Source organism: Solanum verrucosum, unplaced genomic scaffold (genome assembly GCF_900185275.1).
Source record: "Solanum verrucosum unplaced genomic scaffold, falcon-dt-bn FXZP01000058.1, whole genome shotgun sequence".
In the NCBI taxonomy this organism is placed as follows: domain Eukaryota; kingdom Viridiplantae; phylum Streptophyta; class Magnoliopsida; order Solanales; family Solanaceae; genus Solanum; species Solanum verrucosum.
In genome coordinates, this window is record NW_026020303.1 from 608,261 (window position 1) to 631,143 (window position 22,883).

A 22,883-nucleotide genomic window follows, 5' to 3' on the forward strand; every position below is an offset into this window, starting at 1 on the left:
TTGATGCATACACATTACAACCAATTATAGCTAGACCAATCAGTATTATCAACACAATTTTATAGTTTGGAACTGTGCTCTTAATTTAACAATTTGAGTAAACAACCTTACAAAAACCAATTTGTAAGTTGATACAAATGCACATGTGGTCATACCATAGATGCATCTATTAAATCTAATAGTAAGTGGTCCATATGGCAGGTGAATGGGCTTATATTCACCTTTTTATATGTTCCAAATAGTTTCAGGGGATACAATTCCAACCTTAACTAGTACAATGATCATTTTATCATGAGAACAAACAACACATGAGAATTCTTGAAGAATCTTTTATTTCTTCAACATATAACCACATGAATTCTCAATTCTTTTGCATCACATTTGAACCGAAATGGTCAACCGGTTATGCCAACATATATTTATTCTAGTAAACTTCTAGTTTACTTTTGCATGTGATTCCTTCGTCATGCCCATATTTTTATTCAACAAACAAGAGAAAGATGGGCAACCTTTTATGTAAATATTCATAACCCGCTTTGATTGTAGTAATTTGAAGATATTTAATCTTTTAATAATTTACAGTCTCAATATAACAATTTTTCTTTTCAATTCCTCTGAAACTTAGAAAGTTTCTTTTGAGACTTACTACAACCTCAATATTATGAACTATTTCATTTTCTAGATAGTAACAAATTAGTCCTTCCGAAACTTTCAATTAATTTTGTATAATGCCACAAATTTCACAACACCATTCTTATGGTGAGCATCTCCTTCAAGGAGAAAATTATTATTATTGTCATGGTTAAAATTATTACTGCAAGACTTATTTCTTGACAACCAATGACAAATTTGTGTTGCCACACAATAACATTTATTTTGGTCATGACCATAACCTTTATAGAAAATAATTATTTCTTTCTTTTGTCCTCCAATAGTTTATAATAAAACATACCACAATATTTGTGTAGTACTCAAAGTATATGACCGAAATGATCATTTATGTCAAAATATAAATTTTTTTCAATATCTCAAACCTCCCGTAGAGGTGAGATGTGGCAATTATCCAACCATACATGAACATATCTTTATCCATACGAACACAAGTCACATCCTCTTCAAGAAATGACCATAACCATTTGTACATGCTCCATAAGTTTTTATTAGTCATACTTTGACATTATCAAATTTATTTGACCCACCTCAACATCACTTTAAAAGTACTAAATATACTACCACTTTGTATTTCTTTATTTTGATGGAGGATTTAAAAAAATTTCAAATTGGGTTGCACCAACTCAATGTGCCCAATAACTTTTCATACCACTTTGATGGCAAAAACTTACCTTCACATTTGAAGGACCATCTTAAGAACCCATAATGTTCTTCCTTTTAATTACCACAATTGACCATTAATATTTTACCACAGTCATATTCATACATTTAACCACTTGTCATTTTCAAACACATTATGTCATGCTACCACATTCACATAAAAGAATGGAGCAAATCAATTGGAAAAATTTCATGACTTTTATCAAGAGCATATCAATTTGCTCAATCATTGTTACATCGTCATTATATAACGTTGGGACTTGAACCCAACATCTTACTCCTAAGAAGGCATTTTAGGTCATTATTTGTTGGGACCCAACCCACCATTTTATTATCATGATGCATCAGGACTCTCACCCGATTTATTACCCTCTTGGTGCGATAGGACTTGAATCCTTCATCTTACCCTCAATCAATGACATAATAAGCCAAATATAATAGGACTCACCTTTGAGCCTTAAAAAAATATTGTGACTTTGTGGTGAACATGCACAAATAATATAGAACAAAAGAAACACAATAAAAATATTTTCAACAAATTATGTACTAATATCTTAAACTTGTCAAAACAGAGAGTTACATTTAGCATTATATTATATTATGTTTGGTGCACAATAATTAAGCTAGTGAATTACCGTTATAAATCAAAGAATCAATTGCACACTAAGAAAATAATAATTTCAATTACACTAAAATAAAAATGCTCACTAACACTACTCCTTTTTCAATTTTAATGTGAACCCAAAATATTTCACAAACAAAACAAAATAAATTAAAAGCCCAAAACATTGAGCATAATCATAAATAAAATATAAAATAAGTTTCACATACAAAAGAAAGTATATATAGTCATAGATGGAAAAAGAAATGCACAGTAACAATAATATTAATCATTCACCTTGTTCACAAGTAAAATATAAAATAGATTCCACAATAATTTACCTTATATAAAAGATGATAGCAAAAGAAATAGGAAAACAAGAGATGAGAGCTTTTCTTATTCTTCATAGTATTCAAGTGTTCACCAAATCTTCAAGTCTATACAATATGAACCCTTATGCCTCTATTTATAGTGTAACATAGAGACATACAAAAGGCTAGTCATAAACATGACATTAACATGAATATAATGGAGGAGGTTATGGAAGTGAAAGGTTACAAGAATAATGGTGTTATAAAGTTGGAGGTTATGGTTATCTTCATAACGGAGGAAAGTAATGGTGATAATGGGTGAGAGTAACTTCTTGGTGTGTAGTGGACATCCACACTATAATATTTTATAACAAATCCTTGATTTTCTCCATTTAGTTGGATACTATTTTTGTTGTTATCACTCCTAATTATTATCCTAATTAATAGTATCAATCTCCTATTTTAGTTTCTCTACCTCCTTCTTTCTATGAATTTTAAAAAAAATTGAAAATCATTTTTTTCTCCCTTAATATACCCACAATATTTAATTTTACATTTTTTTTCTTTTTCTTCCCTATTTATCTTCAATATAAATTTTATGCTTTCATTCATGATTTTAAATTCATTTATTTTTTTATATAATTTTGAAAAGTAAGATATTTTTTTCTTTTTTTTTCAGTAACATATATGCACACAATATATCAATTTCATAATTATTATTTTTTGCTATTTGGTACAAATTATGAACAGTAAGAACAGACACAAAGGTATACCAAATTCATCCCAAGTACATACACATAGTATATCAATTTCACGAAATATAATTGCTATTTGATACCAGTTATAAACAGTGAAAACAAACATAAAGGTATGTCAAAATCATACCAACTTCACGCCAAATATATACACACATTATAACAATTTAATTCAAATTGTGAGCAGTGTATCAATTTCATATCACCTATAAAGACAAAATACACTTTGTAGAAACAAAATTGTGGTAAGACCAATATAGGTTGTGGTTCAGTAGTGAGACTATTTTATCCTTAACTAGAGGTTTCAGGTTCGAGCTTTGGGTATGAAAAATATCTTGTTGGGAGGGTCACCTAGATCATGCAGTGCGCAATCCAAATTTAATCAAAATTGTAATGTGAATTTCGGACACCAAAGGAAGAAGAATAAAATGTGGAACAAATAGATCATGAAGTGTAGTGCACGATCCAAATTTAATCAAAATTGTGATGTAGATTTCGGACACTAAAGAGAGAAAAGGAAAATGTGGAAAGACCAATATAGGTTGTGGTGCAGTGTTAGAGCTAGTTTATCCTTAATCAAAGGTCTCAGTTTACTTTGAGTATGAAAATTATCTTGTTGAAAGTGTCACTCCTAAATAGATTAGGCAGTGCGTGATCCAAATTTAATTAAAATTTTAATGTGGAGTCCGGAGGGAGAAAAAGAAAATGTGGAAAGGGGTGCTAAAAAGGATGATGCCACTGCCACCTATGACCTACCAAAGATAAGATACTCATTACAAATTGTGAGACCAAATCCCCACCCCCACCACCGACCCCTCATATCTAAACCCTAATTGAGAGCCCCATCATTTTATAATCAATAGTCAATCTTCAAAAAATTGATAAAAATTATTTATAATGATATCTTTTCGTAATAAATAATTGTTACTACTTTTGAATATTTCAGACTTAGTTTTAAAATTTACGTTGAAATTCACGCTAAAAGTTACTCCATGCATCCCCTCTTATAAGATTGAGACTCTGTTTTTAGACCGTTTTGAATTAATTGACACTTATATTTGGAATTATTTTTAATTTTAATATTCACATTCTATATTTAATGATATAATATATCAAAAACCATAACATTTTAAAGATATTTTTGGTATATTTTATAAGTGTATTCCCACATGTACATTAACTTTAACTTGATACACCCCCTATTTCATATTAAATGACTTTGTAAGGCAACACATTTATTAACAATAATCATCCATGAACATAGTTTAAACCATATTTTTCTTTATTATCCTTTGTAAAATCATAAATATACCTTTGTAAATAGTGTAATTTATATTCTAGAAAATATCAAATCATTAAAAAAAAATTAAACATCCATCTTGAACTTTTAACAATTCAATTATTTTGAACAATAAAAAAAAATATCAAAAATTTATTTGATATGAAATAGATTAATTATGTGTTTCAATTTGAGTGCACACATCCAGGGGCGGAGCCAGCCTTCTGTTAGAGGTTCATCTGAATTCTCTTTGGCGAAATATATTACTATTTAGACATGGTTAAAATTACTTTCTCTATCCCTAATTACTTGTCCACTTTTGAATTGACACACCTTTTAAGAAATCAATTATTGGCATAGTAAATTTACCATTTTATCCTTATTAGTTATGAGGATGAATTAAAAACTTAAAATTTTCAAGAAAGGAAGAGGACAATCAAATCAATAGCGTATTTTGTAAGCATTTCTACGGTTTCGTACCCGAATCTACAATTCTTTTTTTTTCTCCTATATAAATAAAAATAGGGGAGAGGTAGAGAAGAGAAGGTTGTGTTGTGTCAATGGAAGAAGCGAATAATGAGAAAGAATCTCCCTACATTTCTTCTATCTTACCTGGATGGTTCTCTGAGATTAGCCCACTTTGGCCTGGTATGCTATGCTATGCATTTCTACATATATCATCAACTTTTACGTCTTTTAATCCAAACGAAAATGGATTTTCACGATTCATAGATTTTCAGATTGAGACGTTGTTGTTGTTATTGATTGAATTACTTGCTCTGCTTTTTAGGATAATCTCTGCAATTGTGTTTTTGTTGAGATTTTAGTAGATATGGTGTGCTTTCTGCTTATATGTTGGATCTATCTATTTCTGCATCTATATGTTGAATTGATTTTTTGGATGATTGCTTGCACTTGAGAAACAAGTGTTTCCTGAGTATTTTAAAAAAAAAAATGGTTTATTGTGTTTAGGTTTACGATTTTCTACTTTTCTGTGCATTGCCAAAACCACACATCTTTTTTTTATGCTTTTCTGTAACCTGTAAAATGAATGTTTTGGCTTTGCCAATTCAAATAAACTCAACTCAACTGTGTCTAGCTTCCAAACGATACGAGTAGTTATCTGTTATATTAAACCTTATGTATTCAGTCCACTCTACTCGTAGTATTCAAAAGTATAGATAATTAATTATTGATTATTTTTACCTGACCGTTAACTTAATGCAATGGTAAGCTTCAAATCAACTATGTTTTGCGAATCTCACATAGGTGGAGTTTCCATTTTGTAGATTACTAACATAATTTTTCTATATGGCGAATTTGTCAGTTTTTCATTTCTGTATAATATGTGGAAGATTTTGAAATTCATTTATTTTTACTTACACTTCTTGAATTCTAAGCTTTAGAATCATAACATGTTGGATCGGTTATATGTGTGGACCTACATAGTTATATGCTCGTCAGTCAGTTGTAATGATGAGTTTCTTAACCTTCTTATGATTTCCATAATTATGGGACAAACTAATTTTGAAGTTGGAAATTTATACGCAGGGGAAGCACACTCATTGAAGGTTGAAAAGATATTATTTCAGGGGAAGTCAGATTACCAAAATGTCATGGTTTTTCAGGTAATTCATGCCTTGAGTTTGTTTCTCTCACTATTTGATGGAATGGGAGCTCTTTAATTTGATGCTCATGACATAAGTTTATTTCTGCTGCAGTCATCAACTTATGGGAAAGTGCTTATTTTGGATGGTGTGATACAACTCACAGAGCGGGATGAATGTGCTTACCAAGAAATGATCACTCATCTCCCACTTTGCTCAATTCCAAACCCTAGAAAGGTCCATTACTCAATAGTGAAATTTGACATCTCAGTATGGAATATAAATCTTGGAGATTATGTAGTTTTGATGTTTATGTAATGTCAATCTTGTATTCTTTTGGCACTTTGCTAGTTTCCGTTGACAATGGCACAAACTCAAAAATAATAGAAGATATATCCCCGTCTGCTTCTTACTTTGTAAATAACAAGTATAATGCTTGTGGTCAGTTCTCACTAGTCATATTTTGCAAAGAACAGATATAGGTAATTAGCACCTCTCTCAAAACCAAACTTCTTTCCTCTTAAACTTACTATATGTGATAATTTTTGCATCCTATTTTCTGTGGCTTTGCCTAGTAATTTCATTTTGTAGTAAGTCTATACGCATGTTCGTACATGCTATCATCTTGGTTTTCAGAAGGGCTGAATTTAGAAGGGAATGAGAACTTGTAAGTGGGAAGACTGCCAGCCTTTACTAAGAATCGCATCACTGCATGCATTCTTAGTTTGGCCAAGAGATACTTTATGGAATTAGATTAGTGTTTTCTACTTGTGTGCCAAACTTCAAGTTTGATTTTCTTACTTTAGGTGTTGGTTATTGGAGGAGGTGATGGTGGTGTCTTGCGTGAGGTGTCTCGGCATTCTTCTGTTGAACAGATGGACATATGTGAGATTGACAAGATGGTAATTGATGTAAGTCATCTGGCTTCTTTATTCTTTTAATTAAAGTTGTACTTTGTTCTTTTTTTCTCTTATCTGCACCAAGGGTAGAGAAAAATTGTTGAATTTGGCAAGTCTAAAGATTGTACACATTTGTTTTCGAGTACCCTGTGGCATATTCAGTCTTGATGTGGTAGATGCAGCAAAACTCATTCCTTTCTATGATCCCTGTAGTTCATTGCTCATTAGTTTGCTCGGAAATTTTGATTTTGGTGGAGCATTGCTCTATAATGATTTCATAATTCCTTTTTCTTTTTTCAGGTCTCTAAACAATTTTTCCCTAATGTTGCCATAGGATATGAGGATCCCCGAGTTAAACTCCATGTTGGTGATGGTATGATCTGAGAAGATGACAGAACTAATTTCTTTTTTTGTTGGTCTTTTGTGAATTTATCGATTAACTGTTCATGGGCTATTCCTTTTCCTCTCCCATTTCTGTAGGAGTTGCATTTTTGAAAAATGTTCCAGAAGGAACTTATGATGCAGTTATAGTGGATTCCTCTGATCCCATAGGTAATCTCTTTACTTTCCTACTGCCTGTGTCGTTGAAATTTCATCTCTTAAACTTTTCTTCTTTTAACTCTAGGTCCAGCACAAGAGTTGTTCGAAAAGCCTTTCTTTGAATCAGTAGCAAGGGCTCTGCGTCCTGGAGGGGTCATCTGTACTCAGGCTGAGAGCATATGGCTTCACATGCACATAATTGAAGATATCGTGGCAAACTGCCGCCAGATCTTCAAAGGCTCAGTCAACTATGCCTGGACCACAGTTCCTACTTATCCAAGGTACACTTTCAGGATATTTGCTGATATATATGCATTCTTTTGTTAATCTTGTTTGTCATTCATGCCTTTAATTTTGGATGGTGGTGAAACTGAGAATACCTGACTGTTGATGTATTAATCCCAATTTGGTTTGTTTTTACTGTCTTTTATTTCAGTGGTGTTATTGGTTTCATGGTCTGCTCTACCGAGGGACCTGCGGTTGATTTCAAGAATCCAATTAACCCAATTGATGCTGACGATAGCCACACCAAAACTAGAGGACCCTTGAAGTTCTACAACTCTGAGGTATGATGTCATTTTGCTCTCTGGTTCCTTTTTCGAATACACACTCACTTCTCTAGTACTTACTGTGTGTTTGACTTGTTCCTCTTCATAATTTTACCCCCAGATTCACTCTGCATCGTTCTGTTTGCCGTCTTTTGCGAAGAGGGTGATTGAATCCAAAGGAAAATGAGTCCCTAGTGGAGCAGGATTTAGCCGTTTTAGAACACTTCATTCCCACTCTATACAAGATTGGAACATCTAGCATTGGAACTTTTATGTTTAATTTGATATTGTGACTAGGCAGTTGGGTCCAGAGATGTATGGTTCACGGTGGCTTATAAATGCCTTGCTGATTTTGTTCTAGTTGTAATAATCATGTTGAGCTCAGTGATTGAAGTTTTTCTACGGAGTAATTGCACCTCTTTTCTCTCCACTCGCTATTATATGAAAATGTATTGAGTCCTTTTGGTCAAGCTTTCAAGATCTATTTATATTGGGAGTCAATTTTGTCAAAAGTGAATGTTCAGATAAGTGCTTGTGTAACATTTTATTTTTAGCTAAGTTATTAAACAACTTTTTTTGGACATTTAATAAGTTCTCAGTAGAGGATTGGACATTTGATCTTTTATTAGCTCTTAGGGATGGCAATAGGACGGGTTAGGGCGGGGCAAGTCTTGACTTGCTAAGATTTTGCCCTGTCATATTTAGCATTTTGTTTATGTTTTTTCTTATTTGTTCTTTTGCAGTTGTCTTCTAAACAAATTTAGTCAAGTTTCAAAAACAAATTAGTGGTAGCTTACTAGCTTATATAGAATTAATTATAGGAGAAGTTGCAGCAGAGTGCAATTTTATATGCAATGCACAGCCACAGAGACCATCTTTTCGTCAATATGCTTTTCTTATTGAGCTGTTTTGTTAGAGCATTAATGCACAGAATGATAGTAGTAACATCGCAGTAGAAAGATGTAGGATTCTAAGTGGGAAGAACAACTTGGAAGGAGTACTATTAGATTGACCTGCCCTACTCTGCCCCATTAAATTTTGAAAAAACTACATAATTAAACATTTTCATTACCATATATACTATTATTACCTACATTTTCAAAATATTACGTATCTTACTTAGATACATGTATTTTGCTATCAAATACACAAAAATAGGGAGAGATGAGCGAGGTAGGGAAGGGAAGGCGAGCGAGATTCATGTGTATACCAGATACATGCGAATCACACTAGATGTATTTTTTTTTATGTTTATGGAGTGATTCACATGTATTTGGAATACCAGATACATGGGAGAGTGGCAAGTGAGATTTTTTATGTATCCCAGATACATGCGAATCCACTTGGATATAATGTATATAGAACAAATTACACGTAATTTTGACTTCATGTATTTGGACGAATTTGGAGGCACCAAAATTTGGTAAGTTACGTAATATTGCAAATTAGAATGTATCTAAATAATTAGCTCCTAAACTAGTGAGATTTATATAAGTTCCCCTTAAATTTTTTATAAAACATAATTTTTGCCCTAACCTGCCACACCCCACCCCATTTAAATGTTCCCTTGCCCCGCCTCGTTAAGAGTTTTTCCTATCCCGCTCTGCCTAATTGTCATCCCTATCAACTCTTCCATTAGAGCAAACATTGGTTAAAGAAAAGTTGAGAATTAAGTAAATTTAATAAACGGAGAAGGGCCTAAAATGCCCCTAAAGTATTTGAATTGGTACAAAATTACCCTCCATCCACCTATCGGCCCTAAAATACCCCTGACGTCCACCTTTCGGCTCAAAAATACACTTATGTCTAACAGATCATATTCATTAGGTGGATGAAGGGTAATATTGTACCAAATCTCATAGTTTAAGGGCATTTTATGCCATTTTCTATTAAAATAATTTGAAATTACTTCATAAATAGGCTCACATGATTGACTTTATTTTGAATTTCGTAGTAAATTTAAAATTATAAAAAGGTTAGGCATCTCGTCTTTACACTTCTCCCTCCCCGGTCCTTCACTTCCTATCTCTTCCTTTTTTTTTCTTTTTTTTTCTATTTGGATCTTGTCCACCATTTTATTTTATTTTATTTTAATTTATGACAAACAAGAGAAAGAAAAAAGGAGGAAAATAACGATGCATTCATACAAAAATAATTAGTTCAATAAAAGATGACTTAATTAAGGAAATAGGTACAAATATTACATTTTTCTTTTGTGTGTACCCAAAATTAAAAATAAAAAAATTAAAAAAAATCATTTCTCTTATCCCCACCCTCATCCCATCATGACAATAATACTAATTTAAAGAATATAAATATGTGAGTTTATTTCAAGTTTGAGTCCCGAATATCCTAATTAAGAATAAGATATTAAAAAAAGGAACAAAAGAGAAAAAAATGAACAAGACATTTGGATAATTGAGAGAAAATTTTATATTAATGAAAGTAATATTTTTTTAGATGGACAATCAGTCAGGGTAAGTATGGAGTTTAGTTGAATCCACATTTATGAGTTGGGTTACGTTATAATAAATTGGGGTTGATTTAAAATAGGCCAATAGAAAAATATCATGAAATTAAATATTTTTCAATATTATTTTCAAGTGTATCAGGTCAAAATATGAATCATAAGTGGTATTATAGAAAAATAGAATTTTTAAAAATATCATTTTTATTATTTATTTGAGAAGGATTTATATTTAGACCAATCACATTGAGCAATATAATAAATAAATATTTAATAATTTTACTTTAAGGAGCTATTAAAAATAAGGGTAAATATGAGTCAAAGGATTAACATCGAGGGTATTTTTGAGCCGAAAGGTGGACGTCAGGGGTATTTTAAGGCCGATAGGTGGATGGAGGGTAATTTTGTACCAATTCGAATATTTGAGGGGCATTTTAGACCTTTCTCCGTTTAATAAATAACATACTTAAGAGTGGATATTACTAGTTCTAACAAGACTTTCTAATTTTCAAAATATGTAACATTAGATTTCTAATAATATCTAAAACATAATAAATTAATAAAATAAATAAGAAATGGAAAATAGATTAAAATAATTTTAATCAACTAATTAATAATATCTGTTTTTCTTAATTATAGTATTCTATAACTGGTAGAACATCAATACCCTAATTTTCTCTCAATTAATTGGTCATTATTTTAGTTATTATGAGTCTCCTAATTAATAGTATCAATCTCCTATTTTGGTTCTTCCTTCCTCCTCCTTTTTAGTTGTCAATTTTTTAAAGAACGTAATAGTGTTTTTGTTGATATCATTTTTTGGTGTTTTTTTTATTTAAAATTGTTTTTAAAAAAAAATTCAAAATAAGCATTTTTATTTTTGGAATATGATTTTATTGTAATTTTTCTAGATGAATAATTTTTATTGTATGAATCTGCATGAAGTGGATAATTAGTTTCTGTTTGAAAACACTACATCATTTACAATTAGCATCTTATATTTACAAATTTCTTAAATAAAAAATTCTTATCAAATTTCATACCTATTTCATACAGTAAAATATTTATACATACTATACTAAACTTACTAATTGATACCAATTTTAATACACTTTTAAAAATAATACACAATTTGTTGTTCGTTATTAATGGGTAGTTGGGAACCGATTTTATACACTTTTTAAACACCAATAAAAATATAATAATTCCAAATTTGTTGAGGTATCAGATTTCATACCTATTTCATACAGTAAATTATTTATACATACTATACTAAACTTAATAATTGATACCAATTTTAATACACTTTTTAAAAATAATACACAAATTGCTGCTCTTTACTAATGAGTAGTTGGATATCAATTTTTAAACACCAATAAAAGATATAATAATTCCAAATTTGTTGGGGTATCAAATTTCATACCTATTTCATACCGTAAAATCTTTATACATACTATAATAATTGATACCAATTTTTATACATATTTTAAACACTAATAAAAGATATAATAATTCACAAATTTGATGGAATATCAAAATTCAAACATATTTCACATTGTAAGATATCTATACATACTAAGCTAAACTTATTAATTGATGCCAATTTATATACATTTCTAAACATCAACAAAGAGTAGGGGTGTAAAAAATGAGCACAATTATAGGTAACTCACCCAGAATTTTAAGGGTTGGACTCAAAATAATTCGAATTGGGTTCACTCTCAACCCATTCAAATCCTAACTCATTTTAAGAGGATCCTCAATTGAACCCAACTTAATCTCCAGTTTCAACTCGTTTTAAGACTCTTTATTTGCATTGATGTAATATATGTTCCTATATTGAAGGTATGAATTACTATTTATTTTATATCTTTTAGGATATTTACCTATCCATTTGTAACTTTTTTCTTTTTTGAGTTGAAATTCATATTGTGGTTATAAAATTTAAATAACAATATATTAAAATTATTGAAATTAAGCGGGTCAAATTGGGTAGGTCAAGACCCAACCCATTTTTAAGTCCATTCGACCCAAAGTAAACTTAAGCGGGTCCGGACCCAACCCTTTTAAAAAATAAGTGAGGCCTTTAAACCTCATTTATTAAAATCAAAATGAGAATATAACATCAAAGGAAAAAAAATGAAAGACAAAGGCAAAACTAAAATTGGCAACCAAAGAGGGAAATAGAAAGTCATCTTCTCAAATGTTCCATCTCTATTCTACCGCCATTGATGATGTCATGACCCAAGGTAGACCCTAGGTGTAGCATGTCGTATAAGAACCCGAGAGGCCCCATACAAACCACTTAGCATACATAGAAATCAAGAGATTTAAAAGACAATTTCAAAACATAGAGATATATAAAACGAAATTGAAGTCTAATAATGTCTCAAAGCCATCCCGTACATAAGAAGTGCTCGGGACGTAACCCGTCATGCCTTAGAATATTTTTTGGGGAGGGCTGCAAGTGGCCATCCACGGACCACCACCTACGGTCTGTGGGTGGTGCCCGTCGGTGGCACCTGCACCTTCTGATTTCTGCAATTTGGTCTGTCTAGGATACGGTGTGTTACATTATCTCCCCCTTGGGAACATTCATCCTTGAATGAAGACTAAACTAGCTGAATATGGAAGGAAAGAGCTGCAAACTCTACCACTAAACACTAGAAACTGAAATATGACTGAACTAAGTTCCAAGAATATGCAAAAATATGCTGCAAATGGAAGTATAAACTGAAGGAACAAGATACTAAGACTGAAGCTACACAAGAATGGCTGAAAAACTGGAGAGGAACTATTACCTCAAGCTGGAATGGAATCAGAAGGAAAGAGATGAGGATAATTGGCCTTCATGGCTGCTTCTGCTTCCCAAGTAGCTCCTTATACAAACTGACTCCTCCACAAAACCTTAACTGACGCGACTTCTTTGTTTCTCAACCTTCAAACCTGACGATCAAGAATCTCAATTGGCACATCCTCATAAGTGAGACTATCCTTCACCGCCACACTTTCTAAAGGTAGTATAGATGCTAGATCACCCATACACTTCTTTAACAACGAAATGTGAAAGACCGGATGCACTGCTGCTAGTTCTGCTGGCAACTCTAACTCATAAGCCACTTTACCAACTCTTTACAAGATCTTGTAAGGGCCTACATATCTAGGACTGAGCTTCCCCTTCTTGCCAAATCTCATCACCCCTTCATAGGTGACACTTTCAGGAAAATCCAATCATCAACTTGGAACTCCAAGTCCCTTCTCCTTACATCTGCATAGGATTTCTGCTTAAGTCTATCTCTAATGAGTTAAAATTTTTCCATGGCATCATGAAACGAATTTGTTCCTATCCAGGAGGATTCACCTACTTCAAACCAACCGATGGAGATCTACACCTACGCCCATATAATGCCTCATAAGGGGCCATCTGAATGCTGGAATGGTAGCTATTATTGTAGGCGAACTCTATAAGAGGAAGGTGATCATCCCAACTACCCTTGAAGTCGATCACACAAGCTCTCAACATGTCTTCTAAGGTATGAATGGTACGCTATGCCTGACCATCAGTCTGTTGATGAAATGTTGTGCTAAGATTAACATGAGTACCAAGACCTTTCTGCAATGAATTCCATAAATGAGAGGTAAACTGAGGACCTCTATCTGAGATGATAGACAAGGGAACTGCATGCAACCTGATTATCTCATTAATGTAAAGCTTGGTGTAGTCCTCCACCGAATCTGTAGTTTTAACAGCCAAAAAGCGCGTAGACTTAGTACCTCTATCAACTATCACCCAAATGGATTCATGTTGTCTGCGAGTACAAGGTAAACCTGTAATGAAGTCCATGTTGATCACTTCCCACTTCCAAGTAGGAATGTTGATCTCTTGAGTCATACCCCTTGGTTTCTGATGTTCTACCTTCACTTGTTGGCAATTAGGGCACTTAGCCACAAAATCCGCTATATCTCTTTTCATACCATTCCACCGAAAGACTTCCCGCAGATCACGGTACATCTTAGTGGCTCCTGGATGAATAGAATACCTAGAGTTATGAGCTTCTGCAAGAATCTACTGTCTCAACTCACCCACCTTAGGAACACATAATCGACCCTGATAGCAAAACACACCATCTCCCCCTTGGGAGAAAACCTTAACTCTCTACTGATGAACTGCACACTTTAGTTGAAAAAATATCGGATCACCGTCTTTCTTCTCCTTAAACTCCGCTACTAATGAAGATTCTGACCCATTCTGAACTGTTACACCTCCATCTGATATGCTCATAAGGCGAACTCCCAAGCGAGCAAGCCTGTGAACATCTTTTGCTAGTTCATTTCTTTCTTCCTCAGCATGTGCTACACTACCCATAGATAGTATACTAAGAGCATCTGCTACTATATTGGCGGATGGTAATACATACTCATATCATAATCTTTGAGGAACTTAAGCCATCTCCTATGGCGAAGATTCAACTCTTTATGGGTGAACACATACTGAAGGCTCTTATGGTCTGTGAACACATCTACGTGAACACCATACAAGTAATGTATCCAAATCTTAAGTGCAAACACCATTGCTGCAAGCTCGAGGTCATGATTTGGATAATTCTTCTCATGCACCTTAAGCTGCCTAGAAGCATAAGCTATAACCTTACCTTACTGCATCAACACACAACCTAAGACGACTCTGGATGCATCACAATAGATCACATAACCGTTTGAACCCTCTGGTAAAGTCAAAACAGGAGCTGTAGTTAACCTAGTTTTCAGTTTTGTGAAGATTTTCTCACAATCATCTGACCACTGAAACTTGACCTTTTTCTGAGTCAACTTAGTCAATGGAGAGGCTATGGATGAAAATCCTTCCACGAACCTTCTGTAATAACCAGCCAAACCCAAGAAGCTTCTGATATCTGTAGGAGAAGTAGTTCTGGGCCATTGTTTCACTTCTTTTATTTTCTGAGAATCCGCTCGGATCCTTTCGCTAGACACAATATGACCAAGGAAAGCAACAAATTGTAACCAAAACTCATAATTACTGAACTTAGTGAATAACTGGCGATCTTTGAGAGTTTGCAGGACAACCCTCAAATGAGTCGCATGTTCTTCCTCATTCCTAGAGTAAATGAGGATATCATCAATAAAGACGATAACGGACAAGTCCAAATACTGCTTGAACACTCTGTTCATCAAATCCATGAAAGCTGCAGGAGCATTAGTTAGTCCAAATGACATAACTACAAATTCATAATGACCATATCGGGTTCTGAAGGCTATTTTTGGGATGTCACTATCTCTGACTCTGAGCTGGTGATAACCGAATCTGAGGTCTATCTTTGGGAAATTACTAGCACCCTGTAGTTGGTCAAACAAGTCATCAATCCTGGGGATGGGGTACTTATTCTTGATTGTTACTTTGTTCAACTGCCTATAGTCAATGTACATTCTGAGAGAACCATCTTTTTTTTCACGAACAACACTGGTGTACCCTATGGGGAAATATTAGGTCTGATGAAGCCCTTATCTAGAAGGTCTTTCAACTGTTCTTTCAATTCCTTAAGCTCAGCTGGAGCCATTCTGTAAGGAGGAATAGAAATAGGCTGGATATCTGGGAGGAGATCAATTCCAAAGTCAATATCCCTTTCGGGAGGAACTCCAGGAAGATCTTTTGGAAACACTTCTAGGAACTCATTAACTACTGGAACTGACTCAAGAGTTGGGGTTTTAGAGCTTGAATCCTTAAACCAAACTAGATGATAGAGATAACCCTTATAAATCATCTTTCTGGCCTTAAGGTAAGAAATGAATCGACCCATAAGCGCTAAGCTACTACCCTTCCACTCTAAGATTGGTTTGTCTGGAAACTGAAAACGAACAATCCTAGTTCTACAATCGACTAAGGCATAATAGGAATGTAACCAATCCATGCCTAGAATGACATCAAAATCTACCATTTCTGACTCTACAAGATCTGCTGAAGTGAATTTTTGAGAGACTGTGACAGGGCAATTTCTGTATACCCGTCTAGCTATTACTGGGTCACCGATTGGAGTAGAGACTAAGAAGGGTTCTAAGAGAGTTTCTGGACTAACATTGAAGTTGATTGCTATATAAGGAGATACAAAAGAGAGAGTTGCCCCTGAATCTAACAAGGCATAAACATCTAAGTTAAAAACTCATGGCGTACCGGTGACTACATCAGGAGAACCTTCCTGATCACGACGAGCGTGAAGAGCATACAACCTATTTTAGGGCTGTCAACTACCTGTACCAGATGAGTTACCCTGCTGAGTCGGGAGACCTGCTGATGCTGCTGAAGTTGTAGACTGAGCCCTACCATTATTTCCTCATTGACCCTGTTTAGCAGAAGGACAATCTCTCAACATGTGACAAACCACACCCAAAACATCCTTCCTTTCCTGCAAGACACTCGCCCAGATGGTTCTTACCACACTTTGGACAAGTTGGGTAGGTTCCGGTGCCTAGAATACTCCCTTGAGACTTAGAGCCTAATGCCCTACCTTTCTGATCCTATTGAAACCTGGAAGATGGAACACTACCTGATGAAGGTGCTGGAGTTGAAGACTTTTGCTGAAACTGTGAGCGATTTCCACCACCCGATTTTTGTTGAGAATACTCATAGTTTCCTATTCTAGCCTTCTTATTAGCCTTAGCCTGTTTCCTAAGCTTATCTCCCTCAACCTACTGAGCATGAGTCATGAGCCTAAAAATGTTGATATTTTCAAGCAACATAGCATTGCTGTAACATCTCGCAATTTGAAATAGCTAGGAAGAAGCTTAGAGATGAGTCCACAAATTGGACTAATTTAGGGCTGTATTTTGATAGAAATTGTGTCCTCAAATGCTTATTTTATCTCAATATCTGATGAAAACCCTTAAGTTTCAGGTATTTGAAGTTTGATGGAAAGCATGGACACTACGTTGCAAAAAGGAATGAAAAGGCTGAAAAGAATGGAGAAATGAAGGCCTGAGGATAGCCGAAGGGTCTTACTTCGCCTTTTGTTCCAATGTTCTAAGCCCTGAAGGAAATGATCAAGTCGGCGAAAAAAGGGAGTAGTCGGCGCATCGCCGAGACGTTCCGCGATGCAGTACCATGTCGCCTAATGACCCAGAGCACGAAGATGTTGAAGGATGGTGCAAGATGGCGATGAACTACACCAAAAGGCAAATCGCCGAGTTGATCGGCGATTCGGACTAACGACGCCGAATGATCTGCTGCATCACAAATTTGTGAAAACTATAAATACTAGTTAGAGTTGTAGTTTTAGGAGTCGAACAATTATTATAATTTTCATGTATAATACTCCCTGAGTCCCATTTTATGTGGCAACATTTGACCGGGCACGGAGTGTAAGAAATATATGAAGACTTTGAAATGTTTACCAAATTGCCCTTTAAAAAGTAGACTCTTTTTTCTCTCTCCTCATAAATGTATTGGAGTATTATTTTAAGATTAAGTGGGACCAACAAGGATAAAAGAGGAATTGTACCTTTATAAACTTACCATATAAAGAAATGTGACATTCTTTTTTGGACTGACCAAAAAGGAATTGGTGCCACATAAAATGGGACGGAGGGAGTAGTACTTTTTGATATTTTTGCTCTGAGCTTGAGAGGGTTTTGGAGACTTGAAGTTCCTAAGGGTTTCATCTTCAAGATTTGGATTTGAGTCTCTTGGATTCTTCAATTTGGCTTGTATCAAGACTTAAATCTTCATACCAGTTGAATGCAAGCTCAATTTGGTATAAATTTCTATCTCTTATACATATGTGGCTAAAAACCCCAATTCTTGGGGTGTGATTTAGCGAATATGGGTTAAGATAATTATTGGGTGTTACTTGCTGATAGTCTATTTGTAGTTTAAATGTGATTTCGTTTTGTGGTTGTGGATGAATTTAATAAATTTTTAGTTGCAAATACAAGTTTATTTATGTGTTTTCAACGTGCTCGAGAGAGAGGTCGTAAAACTAAGACTACTAGATTGATGGCCAGTGTGAATGGGTCGACATGAGGTTCAGCTCGAGAGAGTGAACCCTAGTCCCATGTCCACACACTCAGCTCGAGAGAGTGAGTGGGTTAAGGCATCGGCTGGTTTTCATGCGACAAGTGGGTGTCCGAGAGGAATTCATTTGAAACGGGGTAAGTTGCTCGAGAGAGAGCTTATCCCCCTTAATGTTTAGCCTAGTCACAATTATTCTATGAATCTTCTATCGAAAGCATGTACCCAACAATCTAGCTTAACCCGTATTCCCGTCACTTCCCAAGGATCCCCTCTCATTACTTAGAAACCCTTGTTTATTTTGTTGTTTTTACTTACTAGTGACAAAACTCCCCATTGTTAATTGACACTCTTGTGTCCCCCTTTAATTTACAATATTTTTAATCGTTATATGTTTAGCTACGACTAGTTAGAACTAAATTTTATTTTTCTATAAATTCTCAAAACCACTCTCTTGGGAACGATCTCAACCCTTGGTTGGGTTACTAAACTATTGTACGATCATAGACACTTGCATCGGAAGTTGTGTCTTGATTACGCAAACATCAAAATGGCGCCACTGCCGGGGAGTGGTGTTACTTGAGAATTTTTAGATTAGTAGAATTTTTGTTCTTATTAGTTGTAGTCTACTTACCTAATTTCAATTTTGTTTTGAGTGTTTGTGTGTTTCAACAGACATATGAGTATGTCAAGTAGTACTCGTGAGCAAATGGAGTTCCCTCCATTAGAAGTAATGATGTTCTGGGATCGTATTCTAACTTTCAAACAATTGGAAGGTGAACGGATTCATGAGGCATGGGCAGGGTTTAAATTGCTTTTGATTCAATGCCCCATTCATGAAATTCTTGATATAGTCCTCCTAGACTGCTTCTACATAAGTCTTGGTCCCGGAAACAAAGCATTGGCTGACCTACTTACTCCGAGTGGTATTACACATCAACCCTATCGATAGCAGCCCACCTGCTTGATCACATGGCTGAAGCAAACCAAGAAGTAGAGAATAACTTCATGTTGGCCGCAGTGATGACTCAGATGGATGAGTTGGCAAAAAAGATAGTGGAGATTGAAGTCCAATGCAAAATGAAGGACAAATACGTCCCCTCTCATGAGCGAAGAAAGCCCAAGGACAATGAGGGTAAACGTGTTGAGGGAATGATCTCAATCATTCTCGACAAGGTAAGTGAGCATGATAGGGTACTAGAAGAAGTGAATGAGAACATCAAATTGATGAAACAGATGATTGGTTCTCATTCCAGATCCATTCTGCTGCTCGAGAACCTTATAGGTCATGTGGTGCACCATCTCTATCCGACACAAAGCAAGGGGTTGCCAAGTGATTTTTGGTTAACGAAGTTTAAGTGTTAACCCACGTCGTGCTACGATGTTAACTAAGGCGTTCTTTGGGAGGAAACCCAAAACTCCTAAATGCTTTAATTTTGTTTAAGAAATAATGGTGTGTTGATGTTGTAGGTTTGAGTTTAGAAAGTGTTGATAGATGCAGGTTGGTGAAATAAGGATCTAGTTGGCGAATCGCGGAACTGGTTGGCGATCCCATTAGTGTTCGCCGTTTGGACCTCCATGTAAATTAGAAGCCATGTAAAACTTGGTGAGATACGAGACCATTCGGCGAATCGCCGATTATATCGCAGAGTGCGACTAACGTCGCCGAATGGGCGCGAACTGGACGGTTTATAATGGCCAAAAGACTTAGAATTTGAAATCCTTCACTTTCCATCGTTTTTAAACTTCACAAACCCACATCAAGGTATTATCTTCAATATTTTTCTATTCTATTTGTATTGTAGTTGTTGATTGGTGCTCAGAGTTGGATTTCTTTGCCGCCTAGCTTTTCAATCGTGTTTTAATCGGCATAAATGTTGGTTTTCGAATCCCAAATTTACATTCAAAAACTTTGTACTCTTTTGAAATAATCGTATCGTATTGATGTGTGCTGGGCCTCTCTGATATGATTAGAATGCTTAAATGCCTATTTTAATTTGAAAATCTTGCCCGTATTATTTGATTGTCAAATACACATAATTTTTGTGCTTTTTAATGAATTGGATTGTGATTGCATGTCGTTAGATTGACTGGGTGAAGTTTGAGTAGCCCATGTTTGCGCTAAATATTGAAAAATTGGCCAAAGATAAAGCGGGTGACACCACTCTTAAGAGAAAATATCGTCAATTGGCCAAATTAGGCAAATTCGGGAGAAATCTGAGTATCTCGGGGAAATGGGTAGTGCGGGTCTTGTTTGAATTTCTTTAGTGCATGCTTTGATTTTTCTTTAGGGATTTGCGGGATTGAATTCGAGAAGGTGGATTGAAAATGGGCACGTTGGGCCATTTGGCGAGCTGGGTCGAGCTCGCCGAATCGTTCGGCGGTTCGCCCAATGTCTCCATCTCGCCCTTAATATCGTGTCAAATTGGATGTTTGAGTCTGTAACTTTCGATGAGCAGCCATGAGTCACCAAAAACACTCGGCAACTCGCCGAAAGTACGCTTGATCGCCCTTTGTATTCTATTCTGACCCCGTAATGCATTGTAACTTTTGGCAGACAAATCCATGCTCGCTGAAAGTAGTCGGCGATTTCTTGAAAGGACCTTCCCATCACTGACTTGCTATAATTTGAAGCCAATCCTTTCGTCGAGCTCGAGTTAGCTTGCCAAAGAGGTTCGGCGACTCGCCGATCTACTTGGCGAGTCTTTCTGCAGTAGATTGCCTGTGCCTCTATTTGATTTTTTCCCTAACCCTTCCCAATCTTTTGCAGATATTACTAAACCTAACAAAGCAGGTAGAATCACACCACCCTGAGGCAAAGAAAAAGAGATCACAATCAATGAGGATGCAATTGCATCCAGAAACAAGGGTACTAAACTTTCCACAACTGGTGGGAAAGGCAAGGGCAAAGACAAAACCGTTGAGCTATCAGATGCAAGTTCCGACAGTACTACTTTTTACACCAATGACCCAACAACATATGACAATAAGAGTATGAGTTCTGATGAAGATGAACTGATGGAGGCACAGAGGAATGAGTTACGATCTAAACAGCTGAACGACCCATCTCGGATATGAAATTCTTGATCCACCACTCTAAATCCTCTAATTCCAGAGTAGGCAATAGTACTGGCACCTCCAGTACAAGGCCCCCACCTAAATCAATGAATAGATTAAAGTATGAGGGGCTGAAAATGATCATTGAGGAAAAATGGCTGTCCATAGATGGGGTGATCGATAGGTATCCTGACATAATGGAGTGCCTGAAATATCACTATTTTTAAATATTCACAAAACCCCGTGGCTCTTATATACCAAGCTGGGTCAGAGAATTTTACAATGCATATAGTGTATTGGTACCTCAACGGAAGAGGCTAGTATCGTCTTTCAAAGCAGTTGACTACATGGTTGTCAGAGGAAGGAAGGTAGCTTGTGACAGTGAGGCTATCAACAAAGCCTTCGGTATATCCAATAAGATTAATGATCACTGCCAGCACTTGATCAGAACAAAAAAGCTGGATGAGATGAAAAATGGTTAGCCTCACTAATCTTAGATGATAATGCTCCGAAATGGTTAGCGGAAGGAGTTTCGATTGAAAAGAAAGATCTGAACTTAGCTGCAAGATACTGGTTCGGGTTCATTAGCAACACAATTATGCCATCACAGAATGAATCAATCCTTCGCCTTGCTAAGGCAGCTTGTCTTGGATGCATCATAGAGAAAACCAGGATAAAAGGGTCTTACTTCACCTTTTGTTCCAGTGTGCTGAGCCCTGAAGGAAATGATCAAGTCGGCGGAAAAATGGAGCAGTTAGTGCATCACTGAGAAGTTCCGCGAAGCAGTACCATGCCGCCCAATGACCAAGAGCAGACAAAGCTGAAGGATGGTGCAAGACGACGATGAACTACACCAAAAGGCGAATCGTCGAGTTGATCGACGATTCTGACTAATGATGCCGAATTATCTGCTGCAGCACAAATCTGTGAAAACTATAAATACTAGTTAGAGTTGTAGTTTTTGGAGTCGAACAATTATTATAATTTTTATATAGAATAGTACTTTTTGATATTTTTGCTCTAAGTTTGAGAGGATTTTGGAGACTTGAAGTTCCAAAGGGTTTCATCTTCAAGATTTGGATTTGGGTCTCTTGGATTCTTCAATTTTGGCCTGTATCAAGACTTAAATCTTCATACCCAGTTGAATGCAAGCTCAATTTGGTATAAATTTCTATCTCTTATACATGTGTTGCTAAAAACCCAATTCTTGGGGTGTGATTTAGCGAATATGGGTTAAGATAATTATTGGGTGTTGCTTGCTGATAGTGTATTTGTAGTTTAAATGTGATTTCGTTTAGTGGTTGTGGATGAATTTAATGAATTTTTAGTTGCAAATACAAGTTTATTTATGTGTTTTCGGCTTGCTCAAGAGAGAGGTAATAAAACTAAGACCACTAGATTGATGGCCAGTGTGAGTGGGTCGACATGAGGTTCAGCTCGAGAGAGTGAACCCTAGTCCTATGTCCACAC

The 22,883-nt window shown here is 35.4% G+C and overlaps 1 protein-coding gene across 1 annotated transcript; it reads left to right on the top strand.

The window, feature by feature from the left end:
• The first annotated feature begins 4,791 nt into the window (after positions 1-4,791).
• On the top strand, positions 4,792-8,284 carry LOC125834981 (spermidine synthase 1). Its single transcript, XM_049514132.1, has 9 exons — positions 4,792-4,926; positions 5,830-5,906; positions 6,000-6,122; positions 6,692-6,796; positions 7,085-7,157; positions 7,265-7,336; positions 7,410-7,605; positions 7,761-7,890; positions 7,994-8,284. The coding sequence occupies exons 1-9, from the start codon at positions 4,839-4,841 to the stop codon at positions 8,057-8,059; spliced, it is 930 nt and encodes a 309-aa protein (XP_049370089.1). The 5' UTR covers positions 4,792-4,838; the 3' UTR covers positions 8,060-8,284.
• Positions 8,285-22,883: the final 14,599 nt, after the last annotated feature.